The sequence below is a fragment of the Rana temporaria genome, chromosome 3, assembly GCF_905171775.1.
Source record: "Rana temporaria chromosome 3, aRanTem1.1, whole genome shotgun sequence".
Classification (NCBI taxonomy): domain Eukaryota; kingdom Metazoa; phylum Chordata; class Amphibia; order Anura; family Ranidae; genus Rana; species Rana temporaria.
In genome coordinates this window covers 196238323-196258881 of record NC_053491.1, presented here as the reverse complement: position 1 = coordinate 196258881, position 20559 = coordinate 196238323, and the positions used below count along the sequence as shown (strand labels likewise).

At 43.1% G+C, this 20559-nt stretch overlaps 1 protein-coding gene across 5 annotated transcripts in view; it reads right to left on the bottom strand.

Moving 5' to 3' along the window:
• The window catches only part of RASSF3 (Ras association domain family member 3), a 207761-nt gene that overhangs the window by 5466 nt on the left and 181736 nt on the right, over positions 1-20559 (bottom strand). For all 5 annotated transcript variants that reach the window (XM_040344070.1, XM_040344072.1, XM_040344071.1 and 2 more), the window contains 2 exons: positions 4091-4198; positions 850-1114 (listed from right to left, as the gene is read on the bottom strand). In XM_040344070.1, coding sequence (XP_040200004.1) covers positions 850-1114; positions 4091-4198 — 373 coding nt within the window. The remainder of the gene's footprint in view (positions 1-849; positions 1115-4090; positions 4199-20559) is intronic.

Genomic DNA, 20559 nt, shown 5'->3' with positions numbered 1-20559 from the left:
GCAGAGAGTCACTGGATGAAAAAAATTAAATAAAAATTATCTGAATGTTGGCTGTAACTGCAGGCATCATTCAGATATCACCACTGAATGTCCAGGATGTCATACGACCTTCTGCAGTATGGCAATAATATAAAAACACACACACACACACACACACACACACACACACACACACTCCTGGCATGCTGGGGATGCCAACTGACATTTGCTTGTGCTCTTAACCAAACTGTCAAACCATTAAATGGCTGGAGTCATAACTAATCACATGAGCAGCACCATGGCAGTTGCAGAGCAAGAGGCCGAGATGGCATCTTCCTTGGCTGAAAAGGATGGTATTTAGTTCTGCTTTAAATACAAATGCTGAAAGGGCAGTAGGAGCATTGGAGCACAGCACAAGCAATTGCCTTTACACCGAGTTCTACAAAGTGTGTCTGAAGCCAAAAGTTTTAGATAAAGTAGGAATGCATTAAACCACTATATTTCCCAGTGGGGAGATTTTCCATCACTTTCTGCCTTGGAGACACAGCAGAGGCCATCTCTTCAAACGAAGGGGAAATCCATTTTAAGACAGCTGTCACTAGAACAGGTGCCACCATTAAAAACAGTTCCCTTCGCCCAGTCTAGTGGCAGCTAAAATTCTGGATAGCCAATTCTGTTCTTTCTTGGTAAAAATTATCAGAGAGGATAAATACTGGAGGGTGATTTTTCACAGCAAAGACACCTGTCAGGCATTCTAACACTAAAGAAAATAATGGCTTAAGACCCATTAAGGTTCAACTCTGTTTACAGTCAAGTTCACTCAACATACTTCCGTTACATGCAAACATTAACATTGAATAATATTAATACCTTGATCTTCTTTCTGACAGCGTTTATAAAGTGCAAACTTGGCAGGATTGTCAGCAACCGTGAACTTTTTCAACAAGGCCTCAATGACTTCCCGGACAGTGTTGGTACTGCTGATATGTAGAATGTTTATACTGCCTTTGGGCAAGTAGAAGGCAGTATTATTTCCATTGGCATGGCTCTGTACAGGTGTTCGTGCCCGTACAGTGATTGGTCGTCTTAGTTCCATCTGTACTTTTATAAAACCTGTATATATGCCATTGGAATTCTGCAAACAAAAACAAAAAGCTATTAAACATCCAACAATGCTATCCCGGCAAAGAAAAGCAAAACTTTGATGGTGGATGTGTTGTAAGGCAGTGGCCATCAACTCCTGTCCTCAGGACCCACTAACAGGCCAGGTTTTATGTATTACCTTGGGGAGATGCAGACTAGAATACTGCAATCACGGAGCAGCAAATTATATCACCTGTGATGTATTTCAGTTATCCTGCAAACCTGGCCTGTTAGTGGGCCCTGAAAACAGGGTTGATGACCACTGATGCAAGGTGCTTGGAACCAGAAGTCCAAGGAAAAAAAAAACAAAAAAAAAAACAGGAAGAACCAGCAGACAAAACGCGTTTGGTAGAGCCTTCCTATGCTACTTCCACTAGTCAGAGGGGACACCCCTCAAAACGCATCAGCTTTCTTTGGACTCTACATCCCACAACTGTTACTGGCCAATGGATCTTGCTAGGTGGAACAAATGGTATATTTTATACAATTTGCTGGATTTTACCACTGATTTGGGAGTATGTTTTTAACTTCTTGCAATATTAAAGTGTCGCAAAGGTAATTAACTAGGCTGACGCACCCTCTTTTCTTTTAGAGTTTCCCCTGACCTGAGGAGAGTGGCAGTACAGCTGATGTGGTGGCTTGATGAGCAATAACTAATGATTTTATTCAGCCGCACAGTTACTGTATTTCTTAAGCGTGAGCATTCGTTTTTCTTTTATGCCGACTTCCAAAGACTGCACCAGAGGGAGGGAAGAAGCTGCCTATGTTTTGCTGAAATGTACTACTACACAATGCAAATACAATTCGATTGTTTTTACTCTGAAAAGAAAAATCTCCATTTCTTGGGTCTTCCCTGTTATTTTGTTCCATCGCTGTTAACTGATATACTGGAAAGGAAGATTAATCTTTGGTGATGCAAATAGAAGGCCATTATTTCGTTAATCCTATAGTCGGAAAGGCTATAGTTATAGCTATAGTGCAGGAGTTCTTGGAGGAAGAGTAATGGCACAGTATGATCTACTTTTTAATTCAAAACTACTGGTTAGTGCTTTGAGACACTGATGGTGACCCAGAGATGTCCACCTAAACCATGCAGCCTGAAGGTTCTAGAATGAAAACTGGGAGTATGGTACATTCAAGACCAAGACCCTAATTACGCAAAGAGAACAGTCAGGTGTTCTCTGTACCGCATGAGGTGGTTCGGCCAGGTATCCCACAATGGAGAAACCCTAGGAACATAGCAGTGCTAGGGTGGGAGCCAACACTTTGGTGAAGACCTGATGTGCTGTGGGCTGGCCAAAAGGAAGGGCAAAAAATGGAAATGTGTGTCCACATCAAAATGCAAGTCACACCGATGATGGAATGTATAAGGAGGAATCCTTTATTGCCACATAAGCCAGAAGATTCCCCAGCTGAAGGGAAAGCAATAACTGACCTAGGAGATTAAATACGCAATTTTTGAATCTGTACGAACTTGGAAACTTTCAGATGCAGAATGGGGAGAGTACCTCCCGTTGCCTTGGAGACAGTGAACAGCTTGGAGTAGAACCCAGTTGCTGGGACGGGGGCAATGACCCCCTGGGAGAAGAGCTGCATGAAAATGTAACCCCTTCTGTGGGTAGGATGGCAAGTTCATCAGCATGAAGCCGGGAGCAGGAAAGGACTGTAGCCCTGGGAGACCATGTTCTGGACCCAGGCGCCCAAAGTGTCCTGTGCAATGATGGGTGCAAAGGCTGACAAAAGTATACAAAGGCCTAAAGCTTCTAACCACTTATCAACAGGGTCATAAAACACTGGGACATCAAGGGCATGGCACCGATTCCACAAACATCCCCTGAGCCGTTGGCCAAGTGTGAGTTGGCAAGGCCCACCGATTCATTCCCCCTGTGCCTGTGATCATTAATTGAAGGGGGGGGGGACACACACACACACACACACACACAATAGTACTCACAACTTGTACTATAGAACAGGAAGGTATGGCTTCTGTGACAAGATGTCAACTGCAAACAAGGGAAGTGGCTGTAGATCCTGCGATGTAAAAGCAAACCGAGGCAGGGGGCAGCACTGATTCCCCACAGTTAAACCCTAAGGAACTGTGGCGGCAGTACTCTGGGCTCCCTAGAGAGGGCCATAGGCCTGACATACTGCAGTAAGCCTATCTAGTACTTCACAAGGAGACAGGGTCACACCAGGCAGTAGCACCATGGTCCTGTATATCACTCTACAGCCAACTCCTTACATGCCTAACATGCAGAAACAATGTGTAAAGCAACATTACAGGTCAGACCGGCATCTTCCTCCTAGTGGGGTCTAGGTACAGACCTCCCAAGGCACAGTTAAGGAATATACTGGGTATGGCGTCTCCCCAAAATTCACTTGAGGAATCAACCGATTCTGAGTGCTAACAAATGGAAGCTGCAGTGGCTATGAGCAGCTATAAGCCTGATAGAAAAAGAAAAAAAAAAAAAAAAAAAGGAAGACTTGCTTGGAGTGGGAGGTGTGGCGCTGGGGCTGTCATGAGAACTTTGTATGTCAGTGTCCAGTCACTTGAAGGTAGTGGCAATAAGAAAATTACTATGTTTTGTTCCAAAATAAAGCACAAAATGAGCCCAAATAAGACACTTTACTGCAATATGAGCCTACATTACAGGTAAGTGTTTACAGTATATTCTGCACCTTAGGGCTTGGAGCAGTGTACATTATTTATGGGTGTACGCCTTTTAATCATTCAGTACGGTAATCATGGACATTAGGATTAAATGACAGACAACTCTCCTCCCCCTCCACAGTTCCACAAGAGCTCATGAACTGGCATGCTGGAAGACGCTATACTTGGAAAGTAAAACTAGTCACTGGCAGGCAGTCGTCTCCATGACTGGCAGGCAGGAGGGATATTGCCTGTGACCTGTAGGAAGACTTAAAACATGCACTTTAAAAATATGCCAATATAAGATTTTAGCATTACCTGTGTCATCTTTAATTTGTCAGTAACTGCTGCATTATAAAGCTGGACCTTCTCTTTGGTTTCTTCCTTACTGAGGTACGACAAAGGATCCCTTTCTTTTTCAACTTCCTAAAAGAAAAAAAAAAAGGAATCTTTTTAGGAAACATGTATCCAATTCGGTCATTTCAATTTACACAGTGGCATTATGAAACACGTGTAGCAAGGGAGTGAATAAAATACACCCCGAACATTCAGAAATTCAAAATATTGTACATTTTGAACAGTTAAACTGGACCTAGTATCAGTGGATCAGCCTCCCTGGAGCCTTTTAAGGGCGATTGGTTTCCATTTCTAAAATGGAAATTTACAGTCCTAAGTTAACTGCAGGCAAACTGCAAAATTTACTGACAAATCATGCTTGTGTTACAAAACACATAATACTATGTGATTTGGTGTTACACCGTACAAAGAGAAATGCAAAATTCTGCTTTCAGAGCTGGCCTGCTTCCAAAACAACATTTGTTCCGACTCTACAACTACTCCAGCAGGCCACAGATATAAATATAACAAGCACTTACCCAAGGCCCATATATAGTCTGAGGCTGTGATCAACTCCTCAGCCCCACTCATTTCACAGACGATTCTGCTCTAAAACTCTAATAAAAAGCTATACCGATATAACACTAATACACACACACACACACACACACACACACACACACACACACACACACACACACACACACACACACACACACACACACACACACACACACACACACACACGTTCTGCATGAAATTAAGGGGAAGCTTAGATATACGATCTTCATAATCATAAAACTCAGACACTAATGATCAGGGAAAAAAAAAAAAAAAAAAAACACACCTTGCGAGTAGTTGCACACTTAAAACACAAACAAACAGCAAAAATATTCTGAATTACTAGATTCTTATTCCTTAGGAAAGAAGCACATGCCAGCCGTTTGTCACCTTGACATTTTTATATAGTGGGGCAAGAATTTACTAGTACAGCGGAGACGACACCATTTCACTGAAGGACACTCCTGTGCAAGTTTCCCCAACAAAAACAATGCAAACTGGACTGGCAGTGGGCAACGGCAGGAAACTTTCTATTTTCTGGCATCATGCTTGCTCTTTGTCCATTGCCCTGCATGTCTCACAAGCTCACAAGCTACACAAGCAAAATGACACACTGCTTTAACCACTTCAGCCCCGGAAGAATTTAACCCCTTCCTGACGGGCCATTTGCGATACAGCACTGCGCCACTTTGACAATTGCGCGATGCTGTACTCAAACAAAATTTACGTCTGAAATATAAAACTTTGACTACTGGTATAGGCCCAGAACAAGCATAAAACAAATGACATGTAGAAATCAGGGCTGTGGAGTCGGTAGATAAATGTTCCGACTCCTCAGTTTTATGTACTTCCGACTCAGACTCCCCGACTCCTCTGTATTAATATGCGAATGTATTTTATACATTCCTTGAGGGAAAGAAACGCAACCTATCACAGGACTACTGGCTGGGAAGCCAACAGTCTACTGTATTGCACAGTTTAAGCAAAAGACAAACACAATGAAAACAATCAAGTGGCTGGATAGTAGCAGCAGGCATAAACATCAGGAACAGGATCTTTACCAGTTCAAAAATACAAACCACATTATTTGGTTGTTTTAGAACAAAAACAAAGCTTATCTATAATGAACCAAAAACAAAATCTGCAAAACCTAGAAATGGTTTATATTAATCTTGAAATGTAGTTATAGGCTTAGCAAATGCAAATCAATTCAATGTAGAGTTCTAAGGAAGAGAATTGCCTCTGCCAGATCCTCTTTCATAGAGGCTCTTAAGTCAGACTTTATTATTTTTAGGGCTGAAAATAATCTTTCGACACTGACTTGGGTGGGTGGCATTGCAGTAACTATTCTGGCCACATCACTAACGATCTCTGGATAAACAAGGATGGCTTCTTCAACAGTAAGTTTTGATGAGCGATCATACTTTTCAACTTCTTTTAGTGCTTTATAAAACTCCTGTTGGAATTTTTTTATTTGGACACTTACTGGTTCTCTAACATGCGTTCCCTGTAAAAGCAGAACACAACACTATGGAAAGTATAAGTATCGCAGCTCCTAATTGTGCGTTGCGTGCCATATAGTGAAGCACATGAAAAGCATGCTTCTTCACGGTCACTTAACGTGTTCGTTTTGCGGTTACGTGAGGCACTGCATGCATTGGTCTTTATTCTTACAGTAGAGAAGTCATTAATTATAACTTTTTGTGAATTGGGACATTTAAACTTGCTTTTTTTTTTTTTTTTTTTCCAATCTAAATTTAGTAGGAGTCGGAGTCGGTGCATTGTTTGCCGACTCCAGGTACCCAAAATTTCCCCCGACTTCGACTCCTCGACTCCGACTTCACAGCCCTGGTAGAAATCATCTCTATACTAGTTTAGGTCACTAACTCAAGGCATTTTTTTCAGCGACAGATTAACAATGGCAGCCTTATTTATTCAACGACAGGTGTACTGTGATGCTTCTTTAAAAAAAAATAACGGTGGAGTTTGACTTTAAACTTACATTGGGCCAGCTTAGCTACATGTTATTTATTACCATTCCATTGTGTGCTGCAACACACACACACACACACACAAGCATTATCAAGGTGCGTTGGGGTGGAATGAAAGTGGTTCTAAAGGCTGGGAAAAAAAAATTAAAAACACGCACCTGTGTGCAGCTCCCCCTGATGCTTACCTAAACCCAATCTCGATCCAGCAATGTGCAGGAGAGCAACTGCTCTCCCGATTATAGCCCCCCCCACCCCATTGGCTCAGACAGAGCGGGAGCTGCTTCTGTTAATCACAGTAAGTAAGAAGGGAGAGGGGCAGGGCTGAACCCGTTGTGGGCGTCAATGAACACAAAGAGCAGGGCTCAGTAGCATGCATGAATGCCCCAATAGCAAGCAGCTTTCTATGTGGGCACTCAGGAGGGGAGGAGGAGCACAGAGAGAGAGGGTGACCCCCGAGAAGGAAGGAGGATCAGGGCTGCCCTGTGCAAAATAATTGCACAGGGGCAGGCAAGTAGAATTTTTTTTTACTTTACTAAAAAATGTAATGTGCGCACCCTCCCACAGCACACATCGATGCAAACGTGACAGTACAAAAACGTGGCAGCACTTGCCAATTAGAAAAAATAGAAAGCACAGATAAAACATTTTATTTCTTCAAGTCTGCAATAACCTCATCCCTCTGCTGCCAATTCCATTATACCCTACAAGGCTATGCCTTAAAATTTGGCTGACATGCCAAGGTTAAGACAGACCAACATTTGTTCAGAGCCGAAAAGAGAAAAACAGTTTTTTTTATGCTTGGGGCTATGCGTCTAGCACAAGATGGAGGGGGGAAGACGCACAACATTTTTTGTCCATAGCTCTGACATAAAAGAATACATACTGCACATCTATATTTATAGTATAAATCTTCAGTCAATATGAAATATTCTGTGCCAGACTACTCAGCCTAGCCGAGGAGGTGGTGTAGATGCATGGCGATGTCTCATTCTCCACTTTCTCGCTCTCATTAGAAACTACAGTTTCTATCATACAAAGAAAATTGTAGTGAATGTGGTCAGGTACACTGAGCCTGCAAATGTTGCCCACATGTACAGCAAATTGTGCTCCACATTCTCCAGTGTCCCTGGCTGCAACCAAATCGGAAAAAAGTGCCCGGGCATGCAAACCCATTTGGTTATTGATGACCGGCAGCATAGAGAAAAGGAAAGAGCGCACAGGCTCCTAGTACAGCAACCCTTAATTATGTGGTAAAAACAATCAAATTGTTACACTCACAAAGGTCCACTCCCTGGGTATATTGCTGAGCACCTCTGCATGCTGCTATCGGCGGAGACGCATTTCAGGAGCCTGTTGCAATTCCTCTAGACGAGCACACGCTCTCGTAGCGCACACTCATCCCAGTCTGCCTCCGTGGGCGATTCAGGCCGCTGGTCCGCCCACTACAGCAAGCAGGGGTGCCTGCTCACTGTACACAAAAAAAAACCACAAGGCAAATACAAGGCAAAGCAGCCACCGCTCTTACAAAACAGACGAGAGAAGCAAATCCGCTATATAGCAAACTACAGAGCCAACCTAAAAATGAACTACATATTTTAGGAAGGTATAAAAACCTGATTAAAATTGAGTTAAGTTTTTGCTTTAGGTCCCAGAATTTGAAAGACTTCTGTATGAGGGGATAAAAGTGCATACCAAAATAAAGGGGTTGCCTTCAGCCTGTATTGCAGAAGTTGCAGTTGGAAGTGCATTGGCTGTTATGGGGGAATTTTTTTTTTTAAATTCATGTAAAACAGACTTCTCTCACCTTAATTTGTTTCCTGGTTTTCGGAAGAACTGGTGACAAAGCATGTACCTTCCAGCTGAGATGGCAACATCACCAGTGCCTTCCAAAGTGTTCTCTCGCAAAAGCGCAAAATCTAGCAAGGTCTTGGAAAGGCCAAAGATGACCATGCCAGATCTCATACAGTGCCTGTGTGAGATCGAAGAATCATTGGTGGGCAGGCAAAGGGAACAAGATAGGGGAAGCAAGCTACCAATGACTTAAATGGCAGCACAGGTTTCCAAGAGAAGTCAATAGTAGTGCATAACAATGCATTATATTAGCCACCCTCCTTTACTTATTTCGTTCCCCCCCGAAGACAGCCCAGGAAGACGAATCCCACCATAAAATGTCAAGTAAGCACCACCCAGGGGGATATTTAGGCAACAGGGGTGAAGAGGTTATGTAAAGTCTTCATGCACGGCAAATGTATGGTTACCTGACCCTGGCAATGTGTTCTTGTCCTAGCTATATTTGGAAAAATGGAAGGCTTCTCACACCTCCCTAGATGCTGAGCACATCATTTGAGAAGCGCATGATGAAAACATGCACAAGAATTTATATATTACACACACACACACACACACACACACACACACGAATTCAGTCTTAAAGCTGAAATCCAGATCCATACAAAAACACCAATTTAACACAGTTAATTATTTATTGTGGACTCAAAAGTAAGATGCAGATCTAAAGCACACATCTAGAAATAATAACGGTGTTCCTGTAGGCTTGTTAAAGGGGTAGTAAAGGTAAATGTTTTTTCACCTTAATGCACCTTAAAACATCCCCCCCCCCCCCCCCAAGCCCCCGTTTTACTTACCTGACCCTTCGAAAGTCCCGGGCGCGTCCATGTGATCCTCTTCAGTTCCTAGCCTGGCCGTTAATTGGCTAGGCTGGGCAGATTGATAGCAGCGCAGCCATTGGCTGGCGCTGCTGTCAATCACAGCGGACGCCGCGGCGTGCCGGGGTAGAGTGCATCACGGGAGCGCGCTCGCAAAAGCTTTCCACCATGCTCGCTCGCATGAAGGTAGAAAGCTTTTGCGAGGAGGAGCCGAGACAGCTGCCGAGGGACCCCAGAAGACCGGATTAGGGGACACTGTGCAAAACGAGCTGCACAGTGGAGGCAAGTATAACATGTTTGTTATTTAAAAAATATATATATATATGTGTGTGTGTGTGTGTAATATATAAATTCTTGTGCATGTTTTCATCATGCGCTTCTCAAATGATGTGCTCAGCATCTAGGGAGGTGTGAGAAGCCTTCCATTTTTCCAAATATAGCTAGGACAAGAACACCTTGCCAGGGTCAGGTAACCATGCATTTGCCGTGCATGAAGACTTTACATAACCTCTTCACCCCTTTGCCTAAATATCCCCCTGGGTGGTGCTTATATATATATAAAATTCTGCCTTTAGTGACCCTTTAAGTTGAATTTGTATGCAAGTCAGAACAGGTACATTTAAGTGCAACTCCAGGCAAAAAAATTATTAATTTATTTTTGGATAGCATAGGGAAGGACCAACACCCCTGTAACAATTGTTTTGCCATCTATATCCCTGTTCAGAAGATTTCGCCTCACTTCCTGTCCCCCCCCATGGTAACTTACAGGAGTGACTTTCCCTTCCTATGGGGTAGATTTCTCCTCACTTCTTGTCTCCCTCCGTTTGTAAGTAGAGTCATTTAAGTCGGACGTTTCTATGCATTTCACCTGTGTATTTAGCGATTTGTCTGCAGCTAAGCTTTAAACAATACATTTTGAATGTGTACAGTTTTAGGTTACAAAGTTACAATCATTAACTGTATGGAGACGTATCTTATGCATGCTGTTTAATTTTGTTTGCGTTTCCCCACAATACACATTTTGCATTACAGCGATTTGATGCAGCAAAATGTCTGGTCACTGAAAATGATCAGAACTGGAAAGCATGAATCAGTGTCACATGATAAAAGCATAACGCTTCCTCTTTATAAAAATCACTGTGGAAAAAAAATAAAGTCCAAGCTCAGTTTATAATGCAAGTTGCACCTCTAAACCTCTTAGCAGTTTACTTTTTCTTATGGATACAGATGATGAAGGCTTATGCAAGGTACAAGATGTTCTATTACCCCTGGAGAGATGATTCAGTCCCTCTGATCACATACAGAGAACAATGCATTACACATCAAAACATTCCTTGGGCCTTTCCCTTCCAATGACTGCTCAGGAAGTTCTGTTGCCGACCCACCTTTCCTTCATCCAGAGACTCCTGAGGGAGGTTCTAACTTGTGTGAGAGCAATATTTCTCTAAAGGAAAGAGCAGCAAATATTTCCCAGTACCGTCTTAGAAGGACCTCTCCCACCCTACAATGCACACTATTGAAGCATTAGGGACATTTTGGTGTTTAGCTTACAAAAAAATAAAAATACACCATCAACTCTCTGAATGAACGTAAAGCTAAAGCACAAATATAACCAATATGTTTACATGTAAAAGACTTTGGCACAATAAACTGCTTTGGCCACTTGCATCACATGCTTGAACCAGATTTTATGGACACTATTTGAAAATGATTTTAAGCAAGACTGCTAGGATTATGCATGGTGAAAGTTGTACCTCAATAATATAATATAATATAATATAATATATCTGGGCAGGTGCTTGGTTTAATGCATGATATTTTCAAATCTGAATCTTGTGTGCAAAATAAAAAAAATTGTAAAAATGGCTGGTAAAAAAACTTAAATACTCAGGTCCCACCTGTCACCCTCCAACAGAACTAGGCCACACACAGCTCTGGGAAGGATGTTCTGACAGACGGCAGAATCTTTTTAGACCCTTCACACTGGGGCGTTTTTCACGTGCTTTTGGGCTAAAAATAGCGCCTGAAAAACGCCCCCCCCCCCCTGCAGTCTCAGTGTGAAAGCACTCTGGCTTTCACAATGAAAAACGCTGGCATGATGCCATAAAAACTCCTGCAAGCAGCATCTTTGGAGCTGTGTATACACTGCTCCTAAAAATGCCCCTGCCCATTGAAATGAATGGGCAACTGCGCTTTGCCGAATACCTCCGGAAAAACTACAGTAAACCACTGATGCCTGCACCGCAGTGTGAACGCACCCTTAAGCTCAGTTTATATATATATGCCGGAAACACAGCAAATCCTGTGCATTCCCCACACCACGCTAAAAATGACATGGCATTCACGTGAACCACAGGGGGCATCAATGTTAACCCACTTCAGCCCCGGAAGGATTTACCCTCTTCCTGACCATGCCATTGAGTGCATTCCCATAGACACACTCCTAAAACTTGTGGACAGCCTTCTCAGAAGAGTTGAAGCTCTTATAGCTGTAAAGTGTGGGCCAACTCAATATTGAACCCTACAGAGACTGGGATGCCATTAAAGTTCATGCGTGTGTAAAGGCAGGTGTCTCAATACTTTTGGTAATATAGTACACACACAGGATATATGCCCCTCTTTGTCAACAGCCTGTATACCATCTAAATAAGACGGAGGAAGACCGCAGTTCTCGTTATCCAGACACTGCTGCCAACACAGCTAAACAAGAATATTTCTAGATCAGAGACAGCATACCCATGTAGTCCAAGGCTAAAAATACACGTCGTTTAGCTAGCATTCAACTCTATTTCAAGAAGAAAGAAAAATCGAACTTTCAAACAAAAACACCATTTTAAGAAAGCAGCCCAACACTAATTATACAGAACAACTCTGCAATGCCTGCCGGGCACAAAACACTGGCAGCTGAGAGGATGGAAGCACAACACAAAATAGGACAAAGCCAACAGTATATATATTTTTAGCATAGCTGCATGACTCCATGTGCTGCCCACAGTTCTTTACTGATGCTACGCAATGAAAGAGTAGAAACTAATAAGCAACATTCGTAGGAAGTCAGTAGAATACAAAATATGGAAAAAGAGATCATGGACAAGATTTTCTCGTGTAGTTTTGGGCCGATTCCTCACCATTCCAATGATCATTGAAATTCCACAAGGCCAGATCTTGCATGGAGCCCCAGACCGAGGGAGATTGACAGTCATTTTGTGTTTCTGCCATGTGCTAATAATCGCACCAACTGTGGTCACCCTCTCACCAAGCTGCTTGGCGATGGTCTTGTAACCCATTCCAGCCTTTGTAGATCTACAATCTTGTCCCCGACATCCTTGGACAGCTCTTTAATCTTGGACATGATGGAGAGATCGGAATAAGATTGAGGGCGGAAAGGTGCCTTTTATGCAGGTAACAAGCTGAGATTAGGAGCACGCCCTTTGAGAGTGCCCCTAATCTCAGCTCATTACCTGTATAGAAGACACCTGGGAGCAGAAACCTTGCTGATTGATAGGGGACCCAATACTTTTTTCACTCATTAAAATGCAAAGCAATTTAAAAGACTTTATTGAAATGCATTTTTCAGATTTTTGTTATTCTGTCTTTCACTGTTAAAATAAATCTACCATTAAAATTATATAGACTGATAATTTGTCAGTGGATAAACGTACAAAAACAACAACAGGGGATCAAATACTTTTTCCCCCCCTCACTGTACCTACAGACTTCAGGGGAAATGCCTGACCCCCTGGTCACATGAGAACTTCCTGTGACACAAGTAAAATGATAAATTCTTGCCAAGGCCTGAAATGACATTCTTTCATGCTGGGTTTTCAGGCTCCATGTAACAGCATGAAAGAGCTGTGCTATATACATACACCAAAATGTATACGTGTCTTTATCTTCAAAGGACAACATTCATGTCAATGTGACAAAACAAAAAACTTCAGGGACTACAAAGCAAAGGAGTTGGATATTCATTTGCAGAAGGTGGAATACATTTTGTACAAATCTATAACTGCGGGAGGCATGTAGATCATGGTATGTACAATTATTTCAATGAATGGTATTGTACATGTCTAGGCTAGAAATCTTATACATTTGATGTGTGCGAGCACACGCTTGTGTCAAGGGAATAGCCATACATTATAGAGGTCGACCGATATGGGTTTTTCTCTGGCCGATACCGATGCCGATATTTCAAAATTGGGGCGGCCGATGGCCGATATTTTAGGCCGATTTTTGCGGCCGATATTTTAGGCCGATTTTTTTTTTTTCTTTCCCATTATTTTAGAAAATCTAGGTTGGGGAGGAGGTTATTGTTTAGGGTGGAAAGGTGGAGTGCAGCCTATCAGTGTCCATCAGTGCCCACCAATGCAGCTCACCAGTGTAGCCTATCAGTGTCCATCAGTGCCACCTCATTAGTGTCCACCAGTTCAGCCTGTCAGTGCAACCTCATCAGTGCCTACCAGTTCAGCCCATTAGTGTCCATCAGTACCACCTCATTAGTGCCCACCAGTGCAGCCCATCAGTGCCACCTCATAATTATTAAAAAAGAAAAAAAATACAATCTTAGTCATTTTAAGGAGGGGGGTACAGAGAGGTGGTTGTGGAGGAGGGAGGTGGTTGTGGAGGAGGGAGGTACAGAGAGGTGGTTGTGGCGGAGGAGGTACAGAGGTGGCTGTAAAGCTACCTCTCTGTACCCCCTCCTCTACAGCCACCTCTCTGTACCCGCCTCCTCCACAGCCACCTCTCTCTGTACCCGCCTCCTCCACAGCCATGTGTTGTGGAGAGGGATGGGTGGGGATGCATTGTGCCCCTTAACTTAAAATAAGGGTCACGCTGATGGGCACATTTTATGTTAAGGGGCACAACAAAACGTGCTCCTTAACATAAAATTTGCCCATCAGAGTGCCCCTTAACATGCAATATGCCCATCAGCGAACACATTAAAAATATACCCATCAGCGTGCCCCTTAACATAAAAGTTTTGTTGTGCCCATCAGAGTGCCCCTTGACATAAAATTTGCCCATCACAGTGTCCCTTAATAACATAAAATGTGCCCATGAGCACATTTATTGTTATTAAGGGACACTCTGATGGGCAAATTTTATGTTAAGGGGCACTCTGATGGGTATATTTTTAATGTGTATGCTGATGGGCATATTTTATGTTAAGGGGCAATCTGATGGGCACAACAAAATGTGTCCATCAGTGTGCCTCTTAAAACAATATGCTCATCAGTGCGCACATTAAAAATATACCCATCAGAGTGCCCCTTAACATAAAAAAGTGCCCATCAGCGTGACCTTGCCCAGCAGTGTTAGTGTTGACAAAAAATAAATGCCCATAGTGATCTACATCAATGAACGAATATGCCACATACCTAGCTCGAATGCAGGGGATGCTGCAAAATAAGAAGCCGGGAAGGAGTAGCAGGGGGCGGGGCGCGCACTGGGCGTCACGCCTCTACTCGCAACGGAGAGCCAGTAGAAGACCCGGGAACCAGGAGCAGCAGGGGGTGGGGCACGCAAGGGTGACGTGAGAGACAGGCGTGGCCCCCTACTCGCAATGTGAGCACGGAGTGGACCGCGAGCTGCGGGGGAAGGACCGTGACATCACGCCCCTACTCGCCGCCGTACGTAGACTTCCAGGACCTGCGGTGAGTAGCAGAGGCCAATGCGGATGGAGGATTCATGGCGGGGGCGGGGGCACTGGTGACTGGTCAGTACATGACTGGAAGGCAAGGGACCTCAAGGCCTGGATATTGTAGCGGCGAATCGGCCGATTTTTTCACGATAATCGGCCGATGCCGATTTCACAAAAACGGCCAAATATCGGCCGATATATCGGCCGACCGATATATCGGTCGACCTCTAATACATTATCACACAGAAATCTCATGTTCAAAAAAGGTCAGCTTGCTCATCTACGTCTGCATACATATCATGGTTTCACATTAAATTTCAGTATCCAACAAACATTTAAAATTCAAAGAATAGACTTGGAAGAAAACAAAAACACATCCTGCACACAGCTGGAAGACAAAAAGGCCCGTACACACGATCCGATATTCCGACAACAATTGTCCGATGGACGCGTTTTGTCAGATAATCCGACCGTCTGTATGCGCCACCGGACAATTGTTGTGGGAATTTAAGACAACAAATTTTGGATAGTCATGCTCTCAAATTGTCCGACAACAAAATGTGTTGCGTCGGATTATCTGATCGTGTGTACACAAAGCCGTCAGACTAAAATCCAAAAGTACAAACACGGATGCTCCAAACCAATGCTAACCATAAGAGACAACATTATCAGAAGTTGCCCAAAGGGTGGCGCCAAAGAGCTGAAAAAAAACCACACCTAGTTTCGTGAATGTTGGCTGAAAAAAAACCTGCCGTCTGTATGCAGAACAAGTTCATGGCCAACGACTTTCAGACAAAAATCAACAATTTTGTGTGTACAAGGCATAAATCAGAGGAATCCCATGTAACAGGACTAGAATTCTCATGTTCCAAATCTCATCACAGATGAAGGGATGCAGATTATGCTCAGATCAAGACCATGAAAACAAACCATTCCATTTAGCAGTTTGTTTGAGAAAGGATATGGTGGACAGCCAACAGGTAAGAATCTTCAAAAATGTTGCCCAAAATATTTGCAATGCATAATCTTTACCTGAAGGCAAAAGGTCAGTGTGTGAAATTAAAAACCCATTGCGAAATAATGTTACAAGCACCAAACCTCATCTCCCTTTAGTTTTACATGACTTTATACTGAGCAACTGCTTTTTGCCAGCAGTTAGGAAAGACTTGTGGACTTCCAATAACAGGTTCACAAACTCAGAGCTGCCAAAACACCTACAAATATCTTCAGGCTTACCCATACGTAAAGGAAGAAAAAAAAAAAAAAAACACACACACACACACCAGCTTTCCTAAAATACTCCCAACATTAACAATCTAAGGTACTGAGCAAAAGGAATTCCAACTACTTTGTCCTAGAGAAATAAAAACGTGTCTCTAGGCTCCACTCAGATTACCACACCCTGCAAGGTCTAAAGCCTGGTACACACGGTTTAAACCATTTCCTAACAATCCAAAGTTAGTACACAGATCTCCCCTGCTAAACTGTGTTCCAACAGTGGGACTGTAAGCTACGATTCTGACAAGTCTGCTTACAACAGGGCTTCACCGACATATCACAGGGCCCAGAAGACTCCGGGACCATTTACAAATGGTCTCCGACACAGCTCGGGCATGCGCAGTGGGGAACCGGCTGTGAAACAGTAAGGATTCACTGCTAGTTTCCCTTACTTAAGATGCCAGCTCCTGGACCCGAAGACGATTGAAGAATTTGCTCATGAAAAGGACAGCGCCGGATTCCTGGACAGGCAAGTGTCCTGTCCTTATATTTAAAAAAAAAGTCAACCGCTACAGGGTGGGTATTTTTCTGGGGCTAGGCTTTAAAGTGGAACTTTGTAAAATTTCCAACATGAAATTTTACCTATAGGCAAGCCTATAATGAGACTTGCCTATAGGTTGTGTAAAAATCTCCTAAACATGCACTGTTAGTGTACATGCAACTAGTGACATCACTAACAAATGCGCTCTGAAGGAACGGCCGCCTGTGCCATTCCTTCAGAGCCCTGTGCCATGAACGGCGGCTCCCGCACGCATACGACATCACGGCTCCGGCCAGTCACAGAGTCTGAAAACCTGGAAGCAAGACAGGTAAAGATAAAAGTGGCCTCCAGTGAGGACGTGGCATCACTGGAATGTTTAGCTTTCAGGCAAGTTTAAAAATGTGCTAGTAGTATGTGATGTATACTAGGACATTATGGCTTTACCTTGCAGGAAAAAAAAACAAAAAACACAGTTTTAAAAGGAGCATTTCACTGACCCCTGGTAATGGAATGGACAAGTCATACCCCATGTGTCACGAAGATTATGAAAAAAAGTTCTGGTACTACTTTACCAATTTCATTGCGACTTGCATTGACTTCTGCTAAATGACGTCACAAGCCGTAATGAGATTGGCAGTCCAAATCGCACCGATGTGTGGCTTTGAAATTGTGCTTAAAGCGGAGCTCCAGGCCTTTTAGGTTTAGTAAAAGTCAGCAGCTACAAAAAGTTTAGCTGCTGGCTTTTAATAAACAGACACTCACTTGTTCCACAGTCCAGCTATGCAGCCGCCAGGAGCATCGCTCTTCTCCCTCTCCACGATTGACTCTGGGCACCCGGCTGTGACCACTTTCAGCTTCACGGCCAGGCATGCATTGTGCAAGTCGTGTTGCGCTCTCGGAGTGCACAGACAATCTTCTGGGACCTGTCATGTGTCCCAGAAGATAGCCTAGAGCAGGGGTGCCCAAACTTTTGAAGAGGGAGGGCCACTTAAGCGACTTGGTAACTGGTCACAATTAGCGGAGCGGGTGGATGGTATGTCCTTATCTGCTCTGCATATACCAAACTCGCAGGTAACAACAGTAGTCTATGGCTCAGTGCAGGCAAGTTGCTCTACATGTTCAGATCAATTTGAAAGCAGCCCAGTAACCACTGCAGATAAGATATGTCCATATATACACTGTGATTTTAGTAATAAACTGACCTTTAAAAAAATAGTATTCTATTCCATCCCAGGAGCATGAGGTCCTGTGCCACATCAGAGGGCTCCGCAGGCCATATGTTGCCCCCAGGCCACTGGTTAGGCACCCCTGGCCTAGAGGTAGTGGCTGCCGAGGATTTGCTTAGGCGGCAGGAAGTCCCACTCCAAACGAAGCCCCCCCCCCCTCCCCAAAAAAATGACATGCCAAATGTGGCATGCAAGGGGCGAGGAGTGCTTAAAGCAGAAGTTCCACTTTTGGGTGGAATTCCTCCAAGTAGTGTGATTTCAAAGCTGCACCGGTGTGACTGGGGGGCCAAGGCTGCATTCACACCTGAGCGTTTTGTAGCTTGAAGCTATAAAACGCTAGAGGGGAAAAAATACATTATTCTCAATGGAGATGGGTCACATCTCCAAAACGCCTGAAGCTCAAACGAGTTCTGGACCCTTTTTTTGTTGTGCGAATCAGGCTGATTTGGGCATTTTTGAAAGTTTGTATTCCCATGGAAACGCTCGATTCAAGCGTCTAGCGCGACAACGAGCGGTTCTACGGGCGTTTTGACGCTTTAATCTGTTGTGTGAAATAGAATATTCACCCAGGAAGAAGATAAAAAAAAAAAGATAATTTTTCCTATTGGCTAAAATGAAAAACAACGTAGTTCAAAAACGTCGGACAACGCTGTATGCAAACGCGTGAATATGTGCGACAAAGCGGCAGAAAAAACAACCGAAAACGCTACGCTCAGGTGTGAATGCGGCCTAAATGTAAAGTACATATTTATGCCTCATTTTTATTTATTCTTAGAATTCAACAGTGTTCACACCAATGTATCGCGAGCTAAAGATACTGAAGATAGAGTAATGTAGTAGAGCTGTAGAGACCGGCAATTTGTTCAAGCTTTAAAAAGGTTGAGAAAGGCTGAGAAAGCCACCATCAGGCACAAACTGGTTACTCATATCAAATAACTGCGCCTGGTGGTGTTTTATCTTTCAAGAAGAAATGTATTATGTCAACATACGAGAAACAGCTGCATAGTATGGGGGAAAACGGAATACGGGATGACTCAATGTGCAAGCTGTTACATTGGTTATATTTTAACAGAGCCGTATGCTGGGAACAAGAGCAAATATGTTGGCTGTGACCTCTACGGATATTTTAAAATTGGCCACCAAAGTATGAAGGGCATCCATTATCTTCAAAGAGGTATTGCTTACAATATACTGAATAGAGAAAAACACCTGAAGGCAACCACCACACAGTCAGTCACCCCGTACAAAAGCCACAGTTCAATTACCCCCAGGTTGTGTCATCAATAAAAGATCTGAGAAAATGGTGCAGCCTAGATATGCAAGAAAAATGTACAACTATAAAAAACACAGAACTACAATAGAAACCTCAGGACGTTACAGGCCTGGTTATTTTTTTATACTTTCACTTAAAAGCTAGGCAAACATGTTTATTGGCTACCAAGTTGCTTATGGGCATTTGACAGAAGTCACAGAATTATTCTATTAGGCAGGAGGAACCATAGCAAGCAAAGCCTGTGGAAGAAATCTGCAAATACATCCATATTATAAAAATAAAAAAATAAAAAGGGGGAGGGGGGAAGAAGGAGAACATACCTTAATAAGACCATGTGCATTTAGTTGTGGATTTCTATATAAAACACACACACACACACTCCAAGAACATAAAAAAAAAAAGTCCCCCCCCTTCTAGAAGGCCTCATTAAAAAAACAGGTATACTGTTGGGTACACCCGTGCAAAGGTCCGTCTATACTAGCATGAGAGGCACAGCTGTTCCTGGCAGCCACATGCAGGCAGCCTGTTAAAGGGACTAAAAAGAAGGCTCAACAGATCTCCAAAACCATCTTAATATACAACTATGCAGGACTGATGCACGGACCGGAATGCAGACTGACCGTGTTCTGATCCCTGCTGTTTCACACAAGAGGATCCACACAGCCTTCTGCCTAGCACCGTTTTTAATAGGCAGCCTGTATGGAACAGCTATACCTCTCAAGGTTGTAAAGACTGACCTTTGCACAGGTGTATGAACAAAATGTCCTTGTAAATAAGGCTAAAAAAAAAAAAAAAAAAAAAAAGAAGAAGAAGAAGGTGGTGGGATCAATAACAGGCTGATCATGAAGTGCCTTGAAAAATACTTCTATACAATAATCAGGCAATGTGCATTTTCCTTCCATCTTCACTCACGTCTGCCATTTGTCTGACATAACTAGGAGGTAAACGTAAAAGTGTTTGATCTCCAATTACACATACTGCAGATCTGTGTTTCACCAAGTGCACACCTGAGATTATGTCAGAACAGAAATATTTGTGTGCACATAAAAAGGAACTTTCATCTCAAAACTGTAAAATCAAAAGGGAAAAAGAAAGAAAGGGAGAAAGGTAATAACATTTTTTTTTAACACATTCTGTTCTTTGGTAATGCATTAACCTTTGATTCATTGTATTTTAAAGGATCAGGGACCCTGGGGGGAGATTACTGTTGACCTTCCAAGCCCTCCATCTTCTTATTTTGTTTTAAGCGGATAATAAATTAGGGAGGACCCCTTGCATGGGATCTAGTTCATACATAAAATTGCTTCTGCGATAGCCACATGTGGCTTTTAATG